This window comes from Salvelinus namaycush, chromosome 12, assembly GCF_016432855.1.
Source record: "Salvelinus namaycush isolate Seneca chromosome 12, SaNama_1.0, whole genome shotgun sequence".
NCBI classification, from domain to species: Eukaryota; Metazoa; Chordata; class Actinopteri; order Salmoniformes; family Salmonidae; genus Salvelinus; species Salvelinus namaycush.
The window spans coordinates 47,853,817-47,875,510 of record NC_052318.1 but is presented as its reverse complement, the minus strand read 5'-3'; the positions used below and the strand labels follow the sequence as shown (position 1 = coordinate 47,875,510).

The 21,694-nt window shown below is 42.3% G+C and overlaps 1 protein-coding gene across 2 annotated transcripts; it reads left to right on the top strand.

Moving 5' to 3' along the window:
• Positions 1–959: 959 nt before the first annotated feature.
• Positions 960–15,425, top strand: tp53 (tumor protein p53). 2 transcript variants are annotated; one of them, XM_039005950.1, is made up of 11 exons: positions 960–1,138; positions 1,604–1,741; positions 2,004–2,049; positions 2,266–2,475; positions 9,890–10,076; positions 10,302–10,414; positions 12,313–12,422; positions 12,684–12,823; positions 13,013–13,110; positions 13,234–13,337; positions 13,491–15,425. In XM_039005950.1, the coding sequence occupies exons 2-11, from the start codon at positions 1,659–1,661 to the stop codon at positions 13,582–13,584; spliced, it is 1,185 nt and encodes a 394-aa protein (XP_038861878.1). In that variant the 5' UTR covers positions 960–1,138; positions 1,604–1,658; the 3' UTR covers positions 13,585–15,425. The 2 variants fall into 2 exon arrangements, with proteins under 2 accessions (XP_038861878.1, XP_038861879.1); XM_039005951.1 differs by lacking the exons at positions 960–1,138; positions 1,604–1,741 and adding an exon at positions 1,779–1,831.
• The last annotated feature ends 6,269 nt before the right edge of the window (positions 15,426–21,694 follow it).

The window sequence follows — 21,694 nt, the reverse complement described above, 5'->3', positions numbered from 1 at the left end:
ATGTTATGATCCTGTGGTGCAAAGGTGAGGATCTGCTCCCTGTATCATAAAAACTTGGGCCTTAGGTAGACACCAGCCCGTGTTACAGTATTCCTTGGGCGCAAAGCCCCCACTAATAGTGGGCCCAGTGGTGGAAAAAGTACCCAATTTTCATACTTGAGTAAAAGTAAAGATACCTTTTAATAGAAAATGACTCAAGTGAAAGTCACCCAGTAAAATACAACTTGAGTAAAATTATTTGGTTTTAAATATACTTAAGTATCAAATGTAATTGGTAAAATGTACTTAAGTATCAAAAGTATAGATATAAATATTGTAAAATTCCTTCTATTAAGCAAAGCAGACATATTTTCTAGTTTTTTTAAGCATTTACGGATATCAAGGGGCACACTCCAACTCTCAGACATCATTTAAAAACTAAGCATGTGTGTAGCGAGTCCGCCAGATCAGAGGCAGTAGGGATGACCAGGGATGTTCTCTTGATAAGCTTATGAATTAGACCATTTTCCTGTCCTGCTAAGCATTCAAAATGTAGCGAGTACTTTTGGGTGTCAGGGAAAATGTATGGAGTAAAAAGTACATCATTTTCTTTAGGAATGTAGTGAAGTAAAAGTTGTCAAACATATTCATAGTAAAGTACAGTTACCCCAAAAACGACCTAAGTAGTACTTTAAAGTATTTTCACTTAAGTACTTTACACAACTGCTAGCAGGACACCTCCAATGTCAAACTTGTCCGTTTTCCTTGGGAGACTATTTCTGGAACGCACCCATCGACACTTAATCATACAACATGAAAATATTCCTTTGATATTTTATTTTAAGTTTACTATAATTTACAACACTAAAATGATATTATAAATATATTTCGATCCCCTCGGCGCAGTTTTGATTTGAATTCATTTACTTTTCGTTGGTTGGATTTGACTGGATGACCCATTTGACTCCGCCCATATTACAGGTCAAATTTAGGGGATTTCCCAACGCGTGGAAGAAAAGTATAAAAATATTGTGCTGGCAAACTAGATACTTAACACCCACGGCAATAACAAATGTGAATTTACATACCGAGTTAGCTAGCTACACTTCACCGGCAGCACTGTGCAATCAAGAGTTTCGGGGTAATCAGATCGGAGAAGGTAAGTTAGTCCACGTCCACCACCAAATGATCAGAGCAATCTAGTTTCTAGAGAACATTGCTTGGTTTGTGGTTTATGGGTTTTGTTGTTATACATCATTCAGGTAGCCAATGACTGTGTACTGCTTTGATCTATGAGACTGACTTGAATGGGAGTTATCTAGCAAGGGAGATTGTACGTCGGCATTATTGTTTTAGACCTAGTTAACGTTAGATTGTATTGAAATTATGTACGTTTGTTAGCTATTGCATAGTCATCGTGGCAATAACACGGAAGTGAGCCTGTTATGTATGAAAGACGAAAAGGTTTTGAACCACACTTAGCATGTTGAGCCCTACCATTCTAATTACTACGAGCTAATCATTTTGATATCTCTTGGCAATTTGTATTTTATACTGTTTAACGTTACATAGTAAATACGGTAACGCTTATTTCATCTCATTATCATCGCTTGCCTCCTTTCAGCCCCGGTTGGCTTTTCTTCCCTGCGTGCTGCTTTGAGGTGCTAGAGAACGCTATCATGGCTGATCTGGCGGAGAACGTGTCTCTTCCCCTCAGCCAAGAGTCTTTCGAGGACCTGTGGAAAATGAATTTGAACCTGTTGTAAGAAAAAACGTGCAGTATTACAATTGAATTAATCAGATACTGAAATATCATGTTTTGTTTCTACCTCCAAGTGTTTCTGCCTCTCAGGTTTGTCTCTCCATCCTCAGGGTTATGACCATATGTGAGTGTAGACATAAGCAAAGCAGCTGTTGCTATCACCATCAGCTCCAAAGTTTCCACAATCTGAACTGTTCAATTATTAATGCCTGCATTTGGTTGTTTTCTGAGTTTTAAAGTCTCTTTCTCTCCCTCGTATCAGGGCAGTTCCATCACCTGTAACCTCGGCTTGGGTGGATTATGGTAATGTACGTGTCACTGCAGCAAGTAATTTTTCCTTGTGCATGTTATTTCTATGTTTAATTTAGTGAGTTATTTTAATGTTGTCTCAAGTTACAATTTGGTTGTTGCTGAAAACATGTTGGTCTCTCCATTGCAGTGCACTATTTACCTAACCTTTGTAGGAAAGTATTGCTCTGATACCATTCGTTGTTTTAAGAAAAACATCATTCTCTTACATGCAGTTCATGATGGAGACCCCTCTCCAGGGGGAATTTGATCCGAGTCTGTTTGAGGTGTCTGCAACAGAGCCTGCACCCCAGCCATCCATCTCTACCCTGGACACTGGCTCGCCACCTACCTCCACCGTACCAACCACCTCTGACTACCCCGGGGCCCTGGGGTTCCAGCTCCGTTTCCTCCAGTCCAGCACAGCCAAGTCCGTCACTTGCACAGTAAGTCTAAGGGATTTGACACCCTCACCTATGTATCTAGGGCCTTTGTTTGTTTTTTTCACAAAAATAATTGGACTTTTTTTATTAAAGATTTCTGATTTTTTTCCTCCAGTTTTTCTTTCAGGTTTTCGCCAAACAAAATCACACTTTTTCATAGGAACAACATTGGTCCACAACAATGCTTAAACCACATCAGGAGACCACTTTTGATGTCTGGGAAAAAATATCCTGTATGTATGTGGCAAAACAAATGCCCACCTGATTGATAAGCAATTCATCATGTTGTTCTTCTGCCAAGTAGGCCTACTTTGCAGTCAACAGTTAATTGAAACGTTTTTTGGGGGAAAGCCTTTAGTTTTGGCATTCTAACCAGTTACACAACACAAACATGCACATTCCCTAGCCATTACTACTTCAGAAAGTTGCTGGAAATGAGAAGCACTGATGCATTGATTTGAGAAACTAGTGCAGTTTACCAAGTTTTCTAGTTCAATACATCTAATTAACTTTTTACTAGGTTCAATAAAAAAGTTGTTATATTGTTTAATTCCTTTTTAATATCAGATCCTGTGATTCCGTCCTCGCTTTCCCGCATCGCAGATTTTATTGGGCTATGATGGCTGCTCAATGAAGCTCTTATTCATTATTTAAAGTAGGCTGTGTAAAGAAAGTTGATCTAAATTGCCTAAATACTTTCTGTAGCTTATCAATCACATTGACTATAGTTTTAATGAAATATCATCTGATGGATTTTATCTGATGTATAATCTCATAACTCTTAGTGGTGGTCAATTCCACAGTAACTGAATGACGCAGAGACTCTGATTTTTCAGAAAAAGTATGCCGAAGCAAAACCATTGATTGCGAAGTTAAACTATGCACAAGCACTGAATTTTACACAAATACATTTTAAAGTTTGGTAACAGGAATGGCAGTAAAATCACCCTCGGTTTGACCACGATTTCCAAGAACTCTGTTAAATAGCTACCCAGATTTAAAGTGCGGTATTTTAGCAATTATCCCTAACTCGTGGATACAATTTGTATGTCTCTCCATATAGTATGAGGTAGTTTCACGAGCCAATGCTAATTAGCGTTAGCGCAGAAACATGAAAATGGTATCCACAAGTTCATCTGACTCTGGGGAAGTTGCCAAAATCCCAAGCTATCCCTATAAAAAGATGTCTGCAGAAAGAATGGAGTGTGGGCTATGATATGACACCTTGAGTTTGAAAAAATCTATTTTGTTTATTGAATTACAGTAAGTGAACTAGATTAACACCTGGTAACAATAACATTATGGGTCCATGATCTGTACTATGTATAATTATGAGTCGTTCTCTTCATGGTCATGCATCCTGAATAGGTACACAAAGGTAGAAAAATGTAATATCCTACTTTGAATGCTTGCTTATTATTCTACTACACACTGGATATTATTCTAATGAGCTCCACCCCCAAACAAGACCAAATTTGTTCGGACCAGACCAAATCTGTACCAATTATAGATGTCCAAACTGGTGAAACATAGACAGAGTAGAGTAGAGTATAGCACAGCAAAGTAGAGTTCAGAACAGAGTATAGTACAGTAAATTATACTGTACTCTAGTGTGCTCTACTGAACTGTACTGACCTATAATCTACTTTTTACTGTACTGTTGTCCAAACATCTATGATTGCTTCAGATTTGGACTGACAATATTAAGTCCTGGACGTCAAAATCAAATTTTATTTTTCACATGCGCCGAATACAACAGGTGTAGGTAGACCTTACCTTTAAATGCTTACTTACAAATCCTTAACCAACAATGCAGTTTTAAGAAAAATATTTACTAAATAAACAAGAAAAAGAAAGAGCAACAATAAAATAACAAGGCTCAGTGAGTGAGAGGGCTGGTTACAGTAAATGGAAAGGGAAGAGGCTCATGGGTAGGTGTCAGTAAAAGCTGCGAGGGGTGACACGGAGAGAGGGAGGGGTTGTCCAGAGTGTTTTCGGACCGTTTGACCACCACATGACGAAGAAAGAACTGTTATGAGTTGAAGGTAGGACAGTAGCAGGTGACCCAACTGTGGTTTGTCACTACTATATAAGGGAATGGCACCTTGAGCTGTTATTTGTAATTTATTTTGCTCATAATGTTTCTACCACCGTCTTATGACCGAAAAGAGCTTCTAAATATCAGGACAGCGGTTACTCACCCCCGTACTGGAGGAATACTTTTTCTTCAACGAGACGGACGGGAAGGATTTACTTCAGATGCCCGTCAAGGCCCTCATCCCCGTCATTCGCAAGAGAAGGAGACGGAGGTATCGTGGACGAAGGTCCGGGTGCCTTGTAAGGATCCGTCACCGAGAGGGTAATCTATCTTCGGTCCTGTTAGCCAACGTACAATCGATCGATAATAAAGTAGACAAACTAAGATCACTTATATCCTACCAATGGGACATAAAAAAACATATCTCATGTTTCACCGAGTCGTGGCTGAACGACGACATGAATAAAATGTTAAGCTTTTTCAGGCCGGATATAACCGCGGCCTCTGGTAAGACAAGGGGTGGTGGTCTATGTATATTTGTAAACAACAGCTGGTGCACGAAATCTAAGGAAGTCTCAAGGTTTTGCTCGCCTGAGGTAGAGTATCTTATCAAACTGTAGACCACACTATTTACCAAGAGTTTCTGTATTTTTCGTGGCTGTCTATATACCGCCACAAATTGATGCTGGCACTAAAACCGCACTCAATGCGCTGTATACGGCCATAAGCAAACAGAAAATCGCTCATCCAGAGGTGGCGCTCCTAGTGACTGGTGACTTTAATGCAGGGAAACTCAAATCCGTTTTACCTCATTTCTACCAGCATGTTAAATGTGCAATCAGAGGGGGGGAAATTCTAGACCACCTTTACTTCACACACACAGACGCGTTCAAAGCTCTCCCTCGCCCTCCATTTGGCAAATCTGACCATAATTCTATCCTCATGCATACAATCAAAAACTAAAGTAGGAAGCACCAGTGACTTGGTCAATAAGTGGTCAGATGAAGCCGATGCTAAGCTACATTAGTGATGTGGTCCCCACAGTGACCGTACATACATACCCCAACCAGAAGCCATGGATTACAGGCAACATCCGCACTGAGCTAAAGGGTAAACCTGCCGCTTTCAAGGAGCGGGAATCTAACCCGGAAGCTTATAAGAAATCCCGAGCATGCGCTGACCAACTGGCAAGTGTCTTCACTAACATTTTCAACCAGTCCCTGACTGTAATACCAACATGTTTCAAGCAGACAACCATAGTCCCTGTGCCCAAGGACACTAAGGTAACCTGCCTAAAATGACTACTGACCCGTAGCACTCACATCTGTAGCCATGAAATGCTTTGAAAGGCTGGTCATGGCTCACATCAACACCGTTATCCCAGAAATGCTAGACCCACTCTAATATGCATACCGCCCCAACAGATCCACAGATGACGCAATTTATATTGCACTCAACACTGCCCTTTCTCACCTGGACAAAAGGAACATCTATGTGAGAATGCTCTTCATTGAGTACAGCGCAGCGTTCAACACCATAGTGCCCTCCAAGCTCATCACTAAGCTAAGGACCCTGGGACTAAACACCTCCCTCTGCAACTGGATCCTGGACTTCCTGATGGGCCGCCCCAAGGTGGTAAGGGTAGGTAACAACACGACAAGCCTATTCCCCCTCAGGAGACTGAAAAGATTTGGCATGGGTCCTCAGATCCTCAAAAGGTTCTACAGCTGCACCATCGAGAGCATCCTGACTGGTTGCATCACTGCCAGGTATGACAACTGCTCGGCCTTCGACCGCAAGGCACTACAGAGTGTAGTACATCACTGTGGCCAAGCTTCCTGCCATCCAGGACTTCTATACCAGGTGTCAGAGGAAGGCAATACAATTGTCAAAGGCTGCAGCCACCCTAGTCATAGACTGTCCTCTCTGCTACCGCAGGGCAAGTGGTACCAGAGCTCCAAGTCTATGTCCAAAAGGCTTCTTCACAGCTTTTTTTTACTTCTTGAAGCATTGTTGTTTAAGTGCTTGTAAGTAAGCATTTCACTGTAAGGTCTACACCTGTTGTATTTGGCGCATGTGACAAATAACATTTGTTTTGATGAATTCCAAATTCTTTGGGGGGTTGTCTTTCTGTTACCAATTTGGTAACAGAATGATGCATTTTAATCACTTAATAAATCATAAACTAAATTGTTTAGTGGAAACGGTAACTAATTGGTTGGTTTAACTTTACGTGTTACTTCTGTGAACTTTCATTGTCCTCCCTCATGCGGGAGATTCGAAAATATCTTCAAAATATGTGGGTTTTTGGTAACAGAATGACAAGATACTAGGCAATATTTCTTAAACCTACAGAAGGCAAAACATTTCAGGAAAACTAAATATAAACGTTGATATTAGTTGTCAGGGGTCTTTACTTCAACATTGTGTGTTGATGTATTTCTAAGACCCCTTTTCCATCTGTTTTACCAGAAATCAAAGCCTTCACATGCTTGTTCTGAATTTTTCCGACGGGAAATGTTTGAGAAATGTACATATGCCTTAATTTCTAACAAATATAGACTCTTAGCTTTCGTTTGACACAATTTGATGTGCTCTTATGGACTTCACGTTAGTGCTCATGGTGCTTTCTACATGGAAATGCCCTGGTAACACTGTAGTTTTTGTAATTTGAATTGATCATTTTGAATATAACTAACATTCCATTCAACATTGGTCACCAAGGTTTTTTTTTTTTTTTTTTTTTTTACACCTAATCGTCCTAGATTCTATTCATATATTCGCAGACGAGTATATAGTCAAACACATCCAGTTAAGCATCTGTTGAATGGACATAGTAAATGACCTGGGCCACTGCAGAAAGTTAAATAAGGTCCAGTCCTCCTTTGTCTGTGCAGTGTAGCAGAAGGTCTCAAAGAGGAAGAGGGAGCCTTGCCACACAAGAAAATGGCAGGATCATCCTTTTCTGTTGTCATTGTAAAATCAATTGCTAGATTTAACCCAAGTCTTTGAACAACTTGGCCCATCAACATGTTAGACAAGTCAGACGTGTTAGACATGGTGGCCCTTCTATATCTTGTCGATTTTTTTAAATTTTTATTATTTTTTTAATACTGATTCACAAAGCAATGTCCTAAACAAACCCGTCATGTCTTATGTCGGTTTGTTTATGATTTCAACAACCCCATCCTTGCTGTAAGAGATTTAACTAACACAGCACCTCCCCCGCCCTGCGTCCTGTGCTTAGTTTGACTGCCGGTCAGTCAAATTTCTCTTTTTACATTTTTATTAGCACCATGACACCAAATGTTTCATTCATGTTTTTGGGGATGTGATCATGGTGTTCACACATGTTAATGTAGCGGTATACACATGAGGTGTGGGCTTGATATTACAATGGAGCTAATATCTCATATTGATCTTAATGTGTCTTTTTATAATAGTAACTTACCTACTGGTGTTGGAAGTAACTCATACATAGCATATAGATTATATACTGAACAAAAATATAAATGCAACCCTTTCAAAGATTTTCTTGAGTTGCAGTTCACAAGGAAATCAGTAAATTTAAATAAATTCATTAGGTCTTAATCTATGGATTTCACATGACTGGAAATACCTTTAAAATAAAAAAGTGGTGTGGATCAGACAACCAGTAGGTATCTGGTGTAACCACCGTTTGCCTTATGCAGCGCGACATATCTCCTTCACATAGTTGTTGATTGTGGCCTGTGGAATCTTGTCACGGTATCTCTGCATTCAAATTGGCATTGATAAAATGCAATTGTGGTCGTTGTCCGTAGTTTGTCTGCCTGCCTGCCCATACCGGAACCCCACTGCCACCATTGCACACACTGTTCACATCAGCAAACTGCTTGCCCACACAACGCCATAAACGTGGTCTGCGTTTGTGATGACGGTTGGATGTGCTGACAAACTCAATTAAAACAAGGTTGGAGGTGGCTTATGTTAGAGGAATTAATATTCTCTGGCAACAGCTCTAGTGGACATACCTGCCGCCAGCATGCCAATTGCACGCTTCCTCAACTTGGGACATCTGTGGCGTTGTGACAACTGCAAAAGAAATGTGGCATTTGTCCCCAGCACAAGGTGCACTTGCGTAATGATCGTGCTGTTTAATTAGCTTCTTAATGTGCCACACCTGTCATGTGGCTGGAGTATATTGGCAAAGAAGAAATTACTGATTTATGCATAACATTTTGTTTTTATTTCAGCTCATGACACATGGGACCAACACTTTACATGTTGCATTTATATTTTTGTTCAGTGTTTAAGAGATTATGGGTTTTTGTGAAATAAAATCTGAAAAATAGACGAAGTTAAGTTTCATTTGAAATGGTTACATTAGCATAAACGTCTTCTACTTGCAACAATGTTACTGATGTTGGTATCAAACTTGTACAATGTAACTCATTGTAGGCAGGCATTGTAAATGTGATGGGAGCTATATCATTTACTTTATAATGGTAAATTTGCAATATGGCTGCTAAAAAAAACAATATTAGTAATGCCTAACATTGTACTGTAGTAAACAATACCTTCACTGGAATGTTTTAATAAAGCATAGTAAGCATACGGTTTAAATGGCAATGGTAAAGTTTGCCTGTGAGGACATGTCTTGACTTGCCTCAAAGCAGGGCTGGGGGAGGGGTTTCAGTCCTGCTCATATGAACTGGGGGAGCAGCTTAATCTCTACAGAATATTTAAACCTGGACTCATTCATAATCTGGAGAGTATATCAGGAGAGGAGTGATGTTTATTTGGAGGATGCTGGGCTGTCACAGCAGCCTTGAGTTTTAGTACAGTTGATAAGAATCAAGAGGACTCTGCTTTATACAGAAGGTAAAGATTCCTATTTTGTCCAAACTACTTGTAATGGTCAAATTTCCATCTCGTGTCACTAATTAGATCTAAACTAATCAAGTGCTTTGAAATAAATACATTTTCTACTGTCCAATGCTTCAAAGGGGACTTGGAAAGGTTCAGGGCAGAGTCAGACAAGAACAATGGGGGATCAGATTTACTTTGTGAATTTTGGACATGTATACATGATCATTTTGTGAGTTCAATCAAACTATCAGAAAAATAGAAGTTTGTTAGACCTACTCATCTTGTTGGCTGACAAAGTAAATGTGGACACTTCTTCCAATATCTTCAATATGCACCTCGGAATTGGAGAATGTGCACCTCTGAATTGGATAAGGAAGCACGCAGTTTGGATCCAGTGACCAAATTTTGTATGGTGGAGTTTGTATTTCGTTGCCATAATATCTATCACACTGGGATTAGAACAATGCTGACAGATTAAACAAAGACCTAAGTATTGTTTTTGATTCAACAAACTCTTTCTCTCTCCAGTACTCGCCAGACCTGAACAAGTTGTTCTGCCAGTTGGCGAAGACTTGTCCAGTTCAGATCGTGGTGGACCACCCTCCTCCTCCTGGGGCAGTGGTACGAGCCCTGGCCATCTATAAGAAGCTGAGTGACGTGGCTGACGTGGTGAGACGCTGCCCTCACCACCAGAGCACCAGCGAGAACAATGAAGGTACACAGCGGGAAGGCTACTCTTACCCATACTAAAACATGTTAGATTGATCTAGAATGTTATACAGTGTGCTTTGATGCAGTATAGAGGGTCCACACTATAAAAGGAGTTTAAACGTAATTTTATACTTACACTTGTTGCCTCTTGAATGAGTAACGCAAATGTTTCGACTGGTAGGTTATCCTCAGTGTGTCGCTTAATACGCAAGTGTTTTCTGTGCCTTAGGTCCTGCCCCGCGAGGTCACCTGGTCAGAGTTGAGGGGAACCAGCGAGCAGAGTATATGGAGGATGGTAACACTCTGAGACAGAGCGTGCTCGTCCCCTATGAGCCTCCTCAGGTAGGTCCCATACACTACTGTTGTGTGTGTGAGTTAGGGCTGACCCCATTTAGTCGATTGGACGATTGTTTGGTCTATAGGCTGTTGGTCGACCGAGATTTCTTTAGTCAAGCAGTTGCAAATGTCATTAAACATTTTTGTGGTGCACAAGACACCCGTCCGATTTGCACCTGTCTCTGTGGACTAATCCCATTGCGGAGGCCACAGGGATGGCACAGTCACTGTAAGACAGGGGTGTCAAACACATTCAACGGAAGGCCTAGTGTCTGCAGGTTTGAGTTTTTTTCCCCTTTCAATTAAGCCCTAAGCAACCAGGTGTGGGGAGTTCCTGACTAATTAGTGAGCCTAATTCATCAATTAAGTGCAAGGGAGGAGCGAAAACCTGATTACACTCGGCTCTCTGTGGAATGAGTTTGACACCTGTGCTCTAACACGGAACCCAAACCGGCTGCGTGTGTGCGACATTGTGCGCTATCGTGCATAAATGTATTTTGTCCCCCTACACCAAACGCGATCACCACACGCAGGTTAACATATCAAAACAAACTCTGAACCAATGACATTAATTTGGGGACAGGTCGAAAAGCATTAAACATGTATGGCAATTTAGCTAGTTAGCTTGCACTTGCTAGCTAACTTGTCCTGGGATATAAACATTGAGTTGTTATTTTACCTGAAATGCACAAGGACCTCTACTCCGACAATTAATCCACACATAAAACGGCCAACCGAATCGTTTCTAGTCATCTCTCCTCCTTCCAGGCTTTTTTATCTTTGAACTTATATGGTGATCGCATCTAAACTTTCATTGTAATACCACGACATCGCTGTCCGCGGTTCTAGAACTTAATCATCCGTGCGCCGTTGAATTAGCGCCTTTCCTATATGTTGCTATGTGCAAAATAGTTAAGTAAACCAGCATATTGGTGTTGAGAACAATTAAGTCTATAATCAATAGCCTAACTGTTAAACATGCCTGGCTTTATAAATCAGCCATACAGAAATAAGATAAGCAGATAATAATAAGCACCTGGATGATCATCAAGACTCTGGGAAGAATGTTCGATGGACAGATAAGTCAAAAGTATAACTTTTTGGATGACACGTGTCCCATTATGCCTGCCAAAAACCAAACACTGCATTACACAGTAAGAACCTTATACCAAAGGTCAAGCGTGGTGGTGGTAGTGGGATGGTTTGGGGATGTTTTGCTGCCTCAGGACCAGGACGACTTGCCTTAATAGAATGAACCATTAATTCTGCTCTGTATCAGAGAATTCTACAGGAGAATGTCAGTCCATCCGTCTGTGAGCTGAAGCGCAGCTGGGTCATGCATGAACCAAAACACACAATCAAGTCGACATGAAAATGGTTAAAAAGCAACACATTTTACGTTTTGTAATGGCCTAGTCAAAGTCTCCAGACCTAATCCCAATTCAGATGTCGTGGTAGGACTTGAAACGAGCAGTTCATGCTTGCAAACCCACACGTCGCTGAGTTAAAGCAGTTCTGCATGGAAGAGTGGGCCAATATTCCTCCACAGTGACGTGAGCGACTGACTAACATCTATAGGAAGTGTATGGTTGGTGTCACTGTAGCTAAAGGTGGCATAACCAGTTGCGTGTAAGGGGGCAATTACTTTTTCACACAAGGGTATTGGGTGTTGCATAAATTTGTTTATGTAAGTGTTGTTATTTGTTCACTCAGGTTCCCTTTATCTAATATTAGGTTTTGTTTGAAGATCTGCTTAACATTCCGTTTAAAAAATATGCAGAAGTAGAGAGGATCAGAGAAGGGGGCAAATACTTTTTCACAGCACTGTATATGTTTTGTATGAGGGAGCGTGTGTTTGGGGGCATCCATCAGTCACAGCTGTCTATCTCTATCTGGTTTCCCAGGTGGGATCAGAGTGTACCACGGTGCTCTACAACTTCATGTGCAACAGCTCCTGTATGGGCGGGATGAACCGCAGACCCATCCTCACCATCATCACCCTGGAGACACAGGAGTGAGTGTAATCTAATAATCCATTTTAGACTACTGCTCCATTGATTGTCTTTGATTTGTCATCGCTACCTGCCTGTCTCTCCTCTGCAGGGTTTTGTCTCAGTTCCATTTACATACAGTCATTGTGGCTTTTCTAATTAGTAAAATGTATAATTTGACTGAATTAAAATGGAATTGACCCCAACCCTGGTCCTGGGTTGACCCCCAACCAATGTCATGTCATAGTATGACAGTGATGGGAACTTCCTCTCCCGTTCTGCAGGGGGCAGCTCCTGGGCCGGCGCTCCTTTGAGGTGCGTGTGTGTGCCTGTCCTGGTCGAGACAGGAAGACAGAGGAGATCAACCTGAAGAAGCAGCAGGAGACAACCCTGGAGACCAAGCCTGCCCAGGGAATCAAACGCTGTAATTGATCCTGACAATCTTAAAGCGGTGGTCTTGGGGTTGGGATTAACATAGAATGGCAAAAAGAAAGATGCCAGATTCACATTGGACTTTTAAAGTTGTATGATGGCTGATAAAGGTTGACATTGACCTATGACCCTGAGTGTGAGCAGTTCCTCATCGTGTGTGTCATGTTTGTGTTCTTCTAAGCTATGAAGGAGGCCTCCCTGCCTGCCCCTCGGCCTGAGGCCAGTAAGAAGACCAAATCCTCCCCTGCTGTGAGCGACGATGAGATCTACACTCTTCAGGTAACTGCGCAGAGAACAGACCAATGGCAGTTTATTATCATGTCTAGTCCCCTTCAGAGATGCCTAGTCACTAGTCTGCTGTTTGTGTATACTGTGTGTAACTGGGCTCATCTGCCCATCCAGATTCGAGGGAAGGAAAAATATGAGATGCTGAAGAAGTTCAATGACAGTCTTGAACTGAGTGAGTTGGTGCCTGTTGCCGACGCTGACAGATACCGTCAGAAACGGTGAGTTCACTCACTTCTCTGACACACATCCTCGCTTTCTCCCTCTCTTTCCCTTATGCAACATTAGAATTCTCCCTTTTGTGCATTTGGCTCTCTTGTGTGTGTCATTTCCTTTCCGAATCTTATTTAAATGAAACATTAAATCCCCTACAGCCTCACCAAGAGAGTTGCCAAACGGGAAATGGGAGTGGGGCCGAAGAAAGGGAAGAAACTACTGGTGAAGGAGGAGAAGAGCGACTCTGACTGAGAAGGAGAGCGAGTCGTTCCATGTCATTTCAGCACGCCATGACACCCACCATCTGATTGCTCTGAAATTGTTTCTGTAATTGGAAACAGGTAAGATTGGCATTCTTAAAACATTTTGTTGATAAAATGTACCTATCTTGGAGAAATTAAGCTTTTTGATTGCACCCAAGGTGGCCATTTTAATTGATAGGATTCAGATAATATTAAAGAAATATAGTACCCAACATCTGATTTGGATAAAACTGCTTCCTACCAATGAGTAAGACAAGATGAATCCAAAAATAAATGTCAAAAGCCACCTACTGGGGGGGGGGGGGGGGGGGGGGGCGGCTCATGCCAAGCCCACCCCCAACATCCAGTATACAGTTTCAGTTCTGTTTGACAAGTAGTATGGAGCTTTATATTGTATTATCTGAATCCTATTAAAATTGCCAATTTGGGTGCAATCAATTAGCTTCATTTCTCAGATCAAATTATATTTCAACAAAATGTTTCAGGAATGCTAATCATATCTGTTACCAACTATAGAAATGATTTCAGAACAATCTGAGATGGTGGGTGTTAATCCTCTTTCTTGTGCTTTTTGAGGTGGAACGACCCAAGAGGGAGAGAATTAACCCGTTCTGCTTTGTTTCTGTTCTGCCAAATAACCTTTTCTATTGATTGCGGGAGTACGGTGAACTGTTAATGCTTGCAGCTTACTAGCCTTATGTTAGCAAGCTGTTTTAGGACTCTTAAGTGCAGGTCGAGGTTATTTTTCTATCATGCTTTGGTGCGCACGTCAGTTGGTTGGTGGCCCATACAGATCCTGAATCCCTGTTCTAGTTTGACTCACTCTCAGAGGACAATGAACTCCTGTCCTGTTAGACTGTCTTGCTTTTTGTAAAATGATCTACTTTTCTATATAGTATGTGCATTCCCCTGGGTTCTCTGTACTGTACATTTAGCTAACAACCTAGCATGGCCATCACTGTCATTTTTGCATATGAAGCAAAAGTATGCATTCGAGTACAGGGGCCTGACTGTGGTTCATAACTGATGATGTTTAGTTAGCGAGTCCTATTGATAAGATCCTTACTTGAATAATTGGTGAGCCCTTCAACTGAACATCTACCTCCCTAGTCATTTTATATTGTGAACTGTAAAGTAGAGTATTTTTGTCCTGCCACTGCCATACGTATCCAGCTCAACATGTCTGTTCTGCGACACCCCTTTTACCATGATGTTAAAATGTATGCTTTGGTAGTGTCTTAAAACAGCCTTACCCGGAAGAGTAGCTGATTTGGTTCTGTGTGCCTAGATTAAGTTTGGAGTAGAGAACCTTCTACTGTTCTGCCAAATAGACTCCCCTCTGGTAGATGCTTGCTGTTTTCAGAACAGGAGTTTGTAAGACACTGCAGAAATATAGTATAAAAAAAAAAGTGTTAATTGCAGCCTTAGTTAGATATTTTTTACGGTCCAATTATTGATATCTTTTTTGTAGTTTTGTATTCTAAAATGTTTTTGTACCCTTTTTTTTTTATTTTTGTTAAGAGGAAGAGTACACACACACACACACACACACACCAGAATATCTATTACACTGCAACAGAAATACATTTACTTTTTCATAAAATTATTCAAGAAAAAAATTACTTTATTGTTTGGCTTTGTGTGAATTATTGTATAAATATATGTATTAGTAAGTGTGACAGCATGCATGGAATGTAAAACATAGGCAATACATTTGACTTTGAATTATTATGATGAAAATATTTCATACAAAAGTGATTGGTCCAAGCTTGATCAATTTTAGTTCATATTGATGGCTATTAAACCAACTGAAGTTCTGTTCATTCCTCATATTGTGTGTGTATATACTGTACAAAAATTAACACGTGTGAAGTGTTGGTCTCGTATTTCAGCTCATGAAACATAAGATCCCAGAAATGTTCCATATGCACAAAAAGCTTATTTTGTGCACAAACTTGGTAACATCCCTGTTAGTGAGCATTTTATCCTTTGTCAACATAATCCACCCACCTCACAGGTGTGGCATATCAAGAAGCTGATTTAAACAGCATGATCATCGCTGCAACTCCCGTACGAACTCGAGAGAGGCGAAGGTCGAGAGCCATGCGTCCTCCGAAACACGACCCGCCAAGCCGCACTGCTCCTTGACAAAGTGCTCGCTTAACCCAGAAGCCAGCCGCACCAATGTGTCGGAGGAAACACCGTACACCTAGTGACTGTCAGCGTGCATGCGCCCGGCCTGCCCCAGGAGTCGCTAAAGCGCGATGGGACAAAGACATCCCTGCTGGCCTAACCCAGACGATGCTGGGCCAATTGTGCGCTGCGTCATGGGACTCGCGGGCGCGGCCGGCTGTGGCACAGCCTGATATCGAACCCGGATCTGTAGTGACGACGCTAGCGCCACTTGGGAGGCTTGAAAAATCAAATTCTGATTGGCTGGGCCTAGCTCCCCCATGGCTGCGCCCCTGCATCCATAGATTAGGGCCTAATGAATTTATTTAAATTGATTTATTTCCTTATGTGAACTGTAACTCAGCAAAACCTTTGAAATAGTTGCATGTTGTGTTTATTTTTGTTCAGTAGAGATACTAAATATATACTTCAGAGATACTTCATAGATACTAGAAACTTCATAGATACTAGATGTATCATCCATGGAGGCAATAGGAGGGCTCTTAACAGATATTTTGAGGTCACGGTTCCAGGATCAAGGTTATCTGTTGTCGCTGTACACCACAGGGTTGTTTCCCTCACACTGATTAAGCCTAAACCTGAGAATCTCCATGGAGTTTGTTTTTTAGTCCAGGGTGAGCAGCAACTGCCCCTATGATGGGTAGAGGGTAGGCTCTTCTAACACACACGAGTTTGGTGTTCTGAGATTAGGTAGGGGGTGTCTAGTCTACATCTGTGACATACTTCGGTGATGAGATGGTGATGAGGGTGCGTCCATCCAGTGGAGCAAACAGAGGATACAGCTTCTCCTTGAAGTTATCCGTGAATGTATAGATGTGTGCCCGGGTCTCCGCATTGTAGAAGGAGATTTGACCCTCCTCGTAGTCCAGAAAGATGCCCACCTTGCGGGGCAGCATCTCCATGGGCAGGGAGGTCTCGGTCTTGGTGCAGGCGTAGAACTGCCTCGTGCTGCGCCACAGGGCCCAGTAGCCTTCTGCGGGGGTCATAGGGAAGCGACCGTGCCGTTTGGACGTGGCGGTGGTCAGACCGACCCTCCAGTATCCGTTGTTGGCCAGGGTAACCTCCCAGTAGTGACGTCCAGAGGACAGGCCCTCCCAGCCCAGGACGCAGGGCCAGCTGTCATAGCGCTGTGTGCTGAAGGCCGCCTCTGTCGTGCAGTGAGCCTCCTGGACCTTCTTATGGTCGTCTGAGAGCAGCAGCCATGGGTGGTTGGTCATAGGGTCCAAGTTAATGTCAACTATGTAGGATAACATGAGAGGAGAGGTTTTAGTGTAGTTTCAGGGCAATAGAGGACCCACAATTGAAATGATTTGTTTCTATTATCCTGTTATTTTGAAAGCACTGAATCCACCTGTGTGGCTGTAATTGCTTTTTTTTTTTTATCTAATCAAATCTGTCCATCTAAATACACTGCTCAAAAAAATAAAGGGAACACTTAAACAACACAATGTAACTCCAAGTCAATCACACTTCTGTGAAATCAAACTGTCCACTTAGGAAGCCACACTGATTGACAATAAATTTCACATGCTGTTGTGCAAATGGAATAGACAAAAGGTGGAAATTATAGGCAATTAGCAAGACACCCCCAATAAAGGAGTGATTCTGCAGGTGGTGACCACAGACCACTTCTCAGTTCCTATGCTTCCTGGCTGATGTTTTGGTCACTTTTGAATGCTGGCGGTGCTCTCACTCTAGTGGTAGCATGAGACGGAGTCTACAACCCACACAAGTGGCTCAGGTAGTGCAGCTCATCCAGGATGGCACATCAATGCGAGCTGTGGCAAGAAGGTTTGCTGTGTCCAGAGCATGGAGGCGCTACCAGGAGACAGGCCAGTACATCAGGAGACGTGGAGAAGGCCGTAGGAGGGCAACAACCCAGCAGCAGGACCGCTACCTCCGCCTTTGTGCAAGGAGGAGCACTACCAGAGCCCTGCAAAATGACCTCCAGCAGGCCACAAATGTGCATGTGTCTGCTCAAACGGTCAGAAACAGACTCCATGAGGGTGGTATGAGGGCCCGACGTCCACAGGTGGGGGTTGTGCTTACAGCCCAACACCGTGCAGGACGTTTGGCATTTGCCAGAGAACACCAATATTGGCAAATTCGCCTTTGGCGCCCTGTGCTCTTCACAGATGAGAGCAGGTTCACACTGAGCACATGAGCACATGTGACAGACGTGACAGAGTCTGGAGACGCCGTGGAGAACGTTCTGCTGCCTGCACCATCCTCCAGCATGACCGGTTTGGCGGTGGGTCAGTCATGGTGTGGGGTGGCATTTCTTTGTGGGGCCGCACAGCCCTCCATGTGCTCGCCAGAGGTAGCCTGACTGCCATTAGGCCCGACTTGCACAAAGGCGGAGGTAGCGGTCCTGCTGCTGGGTTGTTGCCCTCCTACGGCCTCCTCCACGTCTCCTGATGTACTGGCCTGTCTCCTGGTAGCGCCTCCATGCTCTGGACACTACGCTGACAGACACAGCAAACCTTCTTGCCACAGCTCGCATTGATGTGCCATCCTGGATGAGCTGCACTACCTGAGCCACTTGTGTGGGTTGTAGACTCCGTCTCATGCTACCACTAGAGTGAGAGCACCGCCAGCATTCAAAAGTGACCAAAACATCAGCCAGGAAGCATAGGAACTGAGAAGTGGTCTGTGGTCACCACCTGCAGAATCACTCCTTTATTGGGGGTGTCTTGCTAATTGCCTATAATTTCCACCTTTTGTCTATTCCATTTGCACAACAGCATGTGAAATTTATTGTCAATCAGTGTTGCTTCCTAAGTGCACAGTTTGATTTCACAGAAGTGTGATTGACTTGGAGTTACATTGTGTTGTTTAAGTGTTCCCTTTATTTTTTTGAGCAGTGTACATTTTCATGTCACTCTACTGCAGTGTTTCCCAACTCCGGTCCTCGAGTACTCCCAACAGCACACATTTTTGTTGTAGCCACAGAAAAAACACCTGATTCAACTTGTCAAGGGCTTGATGACTCGTTGACAAGTAGAATCAGGTGTGCTTTTCCGGGGCCACAACAAAAAATATGTATTGTTGGGAGTACCTGAGGACCGTAGTTGGTAAAACACTGTACTGAATTATGAAATGCAGCAAATGAAGCATAATTACCCGAAGCACTGCAGATCCAGTTCCACACTGAGTTTGGGATGTACTTAGGTGTTTCTGTCAATTCAGGAGAAGAAGACGATAAGATACCTCAATAACATTCAAATGTAAAAATAAATTTTCAAACATTCACAGCCAGAAAACAGATTGGGATGTTAGGGGAGGGGGGAGGGGGGGCATACCTGTTTTCCAGGTGCGTTGTTTCGTAGCCAGCCATAGCTGGGGAATGATACCCTATAGGAGAAGCAAAGAGAAAAGTTGCGTCAGAATTTGGGGCAATGCCAGTGGATGTGGATGATAGAGAGCAGCGGCCAGAGGGCATGAACAGGAGTAATAAAGGAGGGCACTTTGATACCAATGGGCAGTTCTAGAGGGTAGTATTTCATTCCAAAACTGTTGACTCAACTGTAGGTAATAGAAAGGTCAGCATGAAGTATTGCTGCTGATTTGTCTAATCTGATAACAATTTATATTGGCTGGTCTATAGCCCCTTTGATTCGGCGGCTGCCTTATCACTGCTTGCATACAAGAACTTTATCTGGCGCCGTCCTCCTCTTTTGATTGACAAAATATTATCCGAGGACAATATTCTAGGTGAATCGAAACCTAACTCAAATTCTGTGTTTTGCATTTTGAAATAGGTAAATAGTACCAATCATAGCTTGAAATTGTAAAGAAATGTAATACGACTGGATCCTACAAAGTTTGAGAGAAATGTGTGGGTGACAGGGTTATGGTTAGGGTTGAACTAGCATGTGGACATGAAGTTAGGGTTTTGGTTCGGGTCAGGCTTGAACATAGGGTTAGGGCTGTGTGCCTCACCATGCTGCTGTCCTCTTCCTTCAGTAGAGACCAGGTGATGAACTCCAGGAAGGGGAGGAGGGTCACCAGCTTCTTCTTATTCAGCTCCAGCCGTCTCAGCATCTGGGTCAGCTCATCCCTCATCAGACCACATCTCTGAATGGACACAAACAGTGCAAGATTCATTCATTGATTTGATCTCATTGAGACTGACTCTGACCCTAGATCAGGCAACCTCTACCTACACCAATGATATGTGTCAATCAGAAATGTTGGCTATGGCTGGCAAGAACACACACACCTCTGTGACACTCTGCAGCTCCTTAGCCCATTCCATGATCCTCTGCTCTGCCTGTGTGGAGGGTCCAGGATCCTCCCTGTTCTTCTCCAGGTCTATGAGGTCAGCTCTCTCCTGTATCCAGGGACTCTGTGGGACAGAGTAAAACATATGAAGTATAGACAATTATTGTGTTTGTATCAGTGTCTCATATAAATGAAATAAATAATTGTTATGAGTAAGATTAATGGATGCTCAATTGATCATCCTGGTTTGATTAATTCACATCATAGTAAAGTATATGAGATCACTTCCCCCCCCCCTCTTTATCTGTCATGTCCTAGTCAACCCCATCCATATTTTACAGTATGAATATGCAAGTAGCTCGAGATGAGATTTGTGAGAATATTGTTAGTAACCCACTCACTGTGTCCACTCTCTTCAACTCCTCTGCCCATTGGAGGATGAGTTTACGACACTGTTCCAGACTCTGTTCACTCTGCTGGTCCACTCTGACATTCTTACTGCGCTGCAGAACAACACACAACAACAAGTTGACTTACACAGCACAAAACTGTAATTTACACTCAAATACTATTTGAGCGTTTCCTCTAGCCTGTCTAGATGGGTGGGGTTTACAGTTGTGTGACTATTCTATTGGTCCATTATGTCAGGCAAGCTCAATCAAGCACAGATAAAGTATTTTAAAATTATTTCAAATAGTATTTGAAGCAAGGTTTGCAAGAAACTCCGTAATTTGCCCCAAAGCTTCTTCCCATTCATATGTCAGCCCACCATACCCACTCCTGTCCCAATGAGCTGATGTAGCGTCTCCCCCACCAAATTTAGATCCAGCATCTTATTTAACGTTTAGTTTATCTAAGGACTGGTAAGTTCTTTCATAAGAAGTATACCGTTTTTTTATCAACCACCGTGATCCATGGATTTATGGCATACAGTCTCCCTGAGCAACGTTTATGAAAGTCCCATAAAACAACAACAGTGAAAGCTCTATTTCCTTGTCAAGGGCCATTCTGGATTACGACTCAGGATAAAGGTTAAGGTAAAGGGCGATCCATTTAATCACTTGGTTTTGAGGGATTTTGTACTTCGACATCTCCTTGTCCCAGATTCAAATCTCGTCGTAGTTTTCCATTAAGGGGACATATGACCTTCTATAATCTACACGCCATACATAGAATATGATGCATAATATTTAGCTCAAATGATCAAATCCAAAACAAAGCATGATTTCATTTAGTGATTTCATTTAGTTTTTTCAAATGATGTGTAGTGATTTACTATCCATAAGCAGACAAAGAAAGAACTCAACCAGGAAACCATAATGACAAATCCATAACCAGAAAATTCATTTTCTAACAGCATGAAATAAACTCCATTATAAGCCACAACAAACTAAGACATCAAGCTGAGTTGTCTCATTTTAGTCAGAACGTGACTCAATAGAATTTGACACGTGTTTCAATTTAATCTGCCCAGCAACCACAAAGCTTTCAAAAAGTACATTTAAAACAGAGATTCATTTATACTCTTCTTGCTTCATTTACTCAGTATATTTAAGCAATAAGGCCTGAGGATGTGTGGTATATGGCCAATATATCACGGCTAAGCGCTGTTCTTAGCACAACCCAATGCGGAGTGCCTGGATACAGCCCTTAGCTGTGGTATATTGGCCATATATCACAAG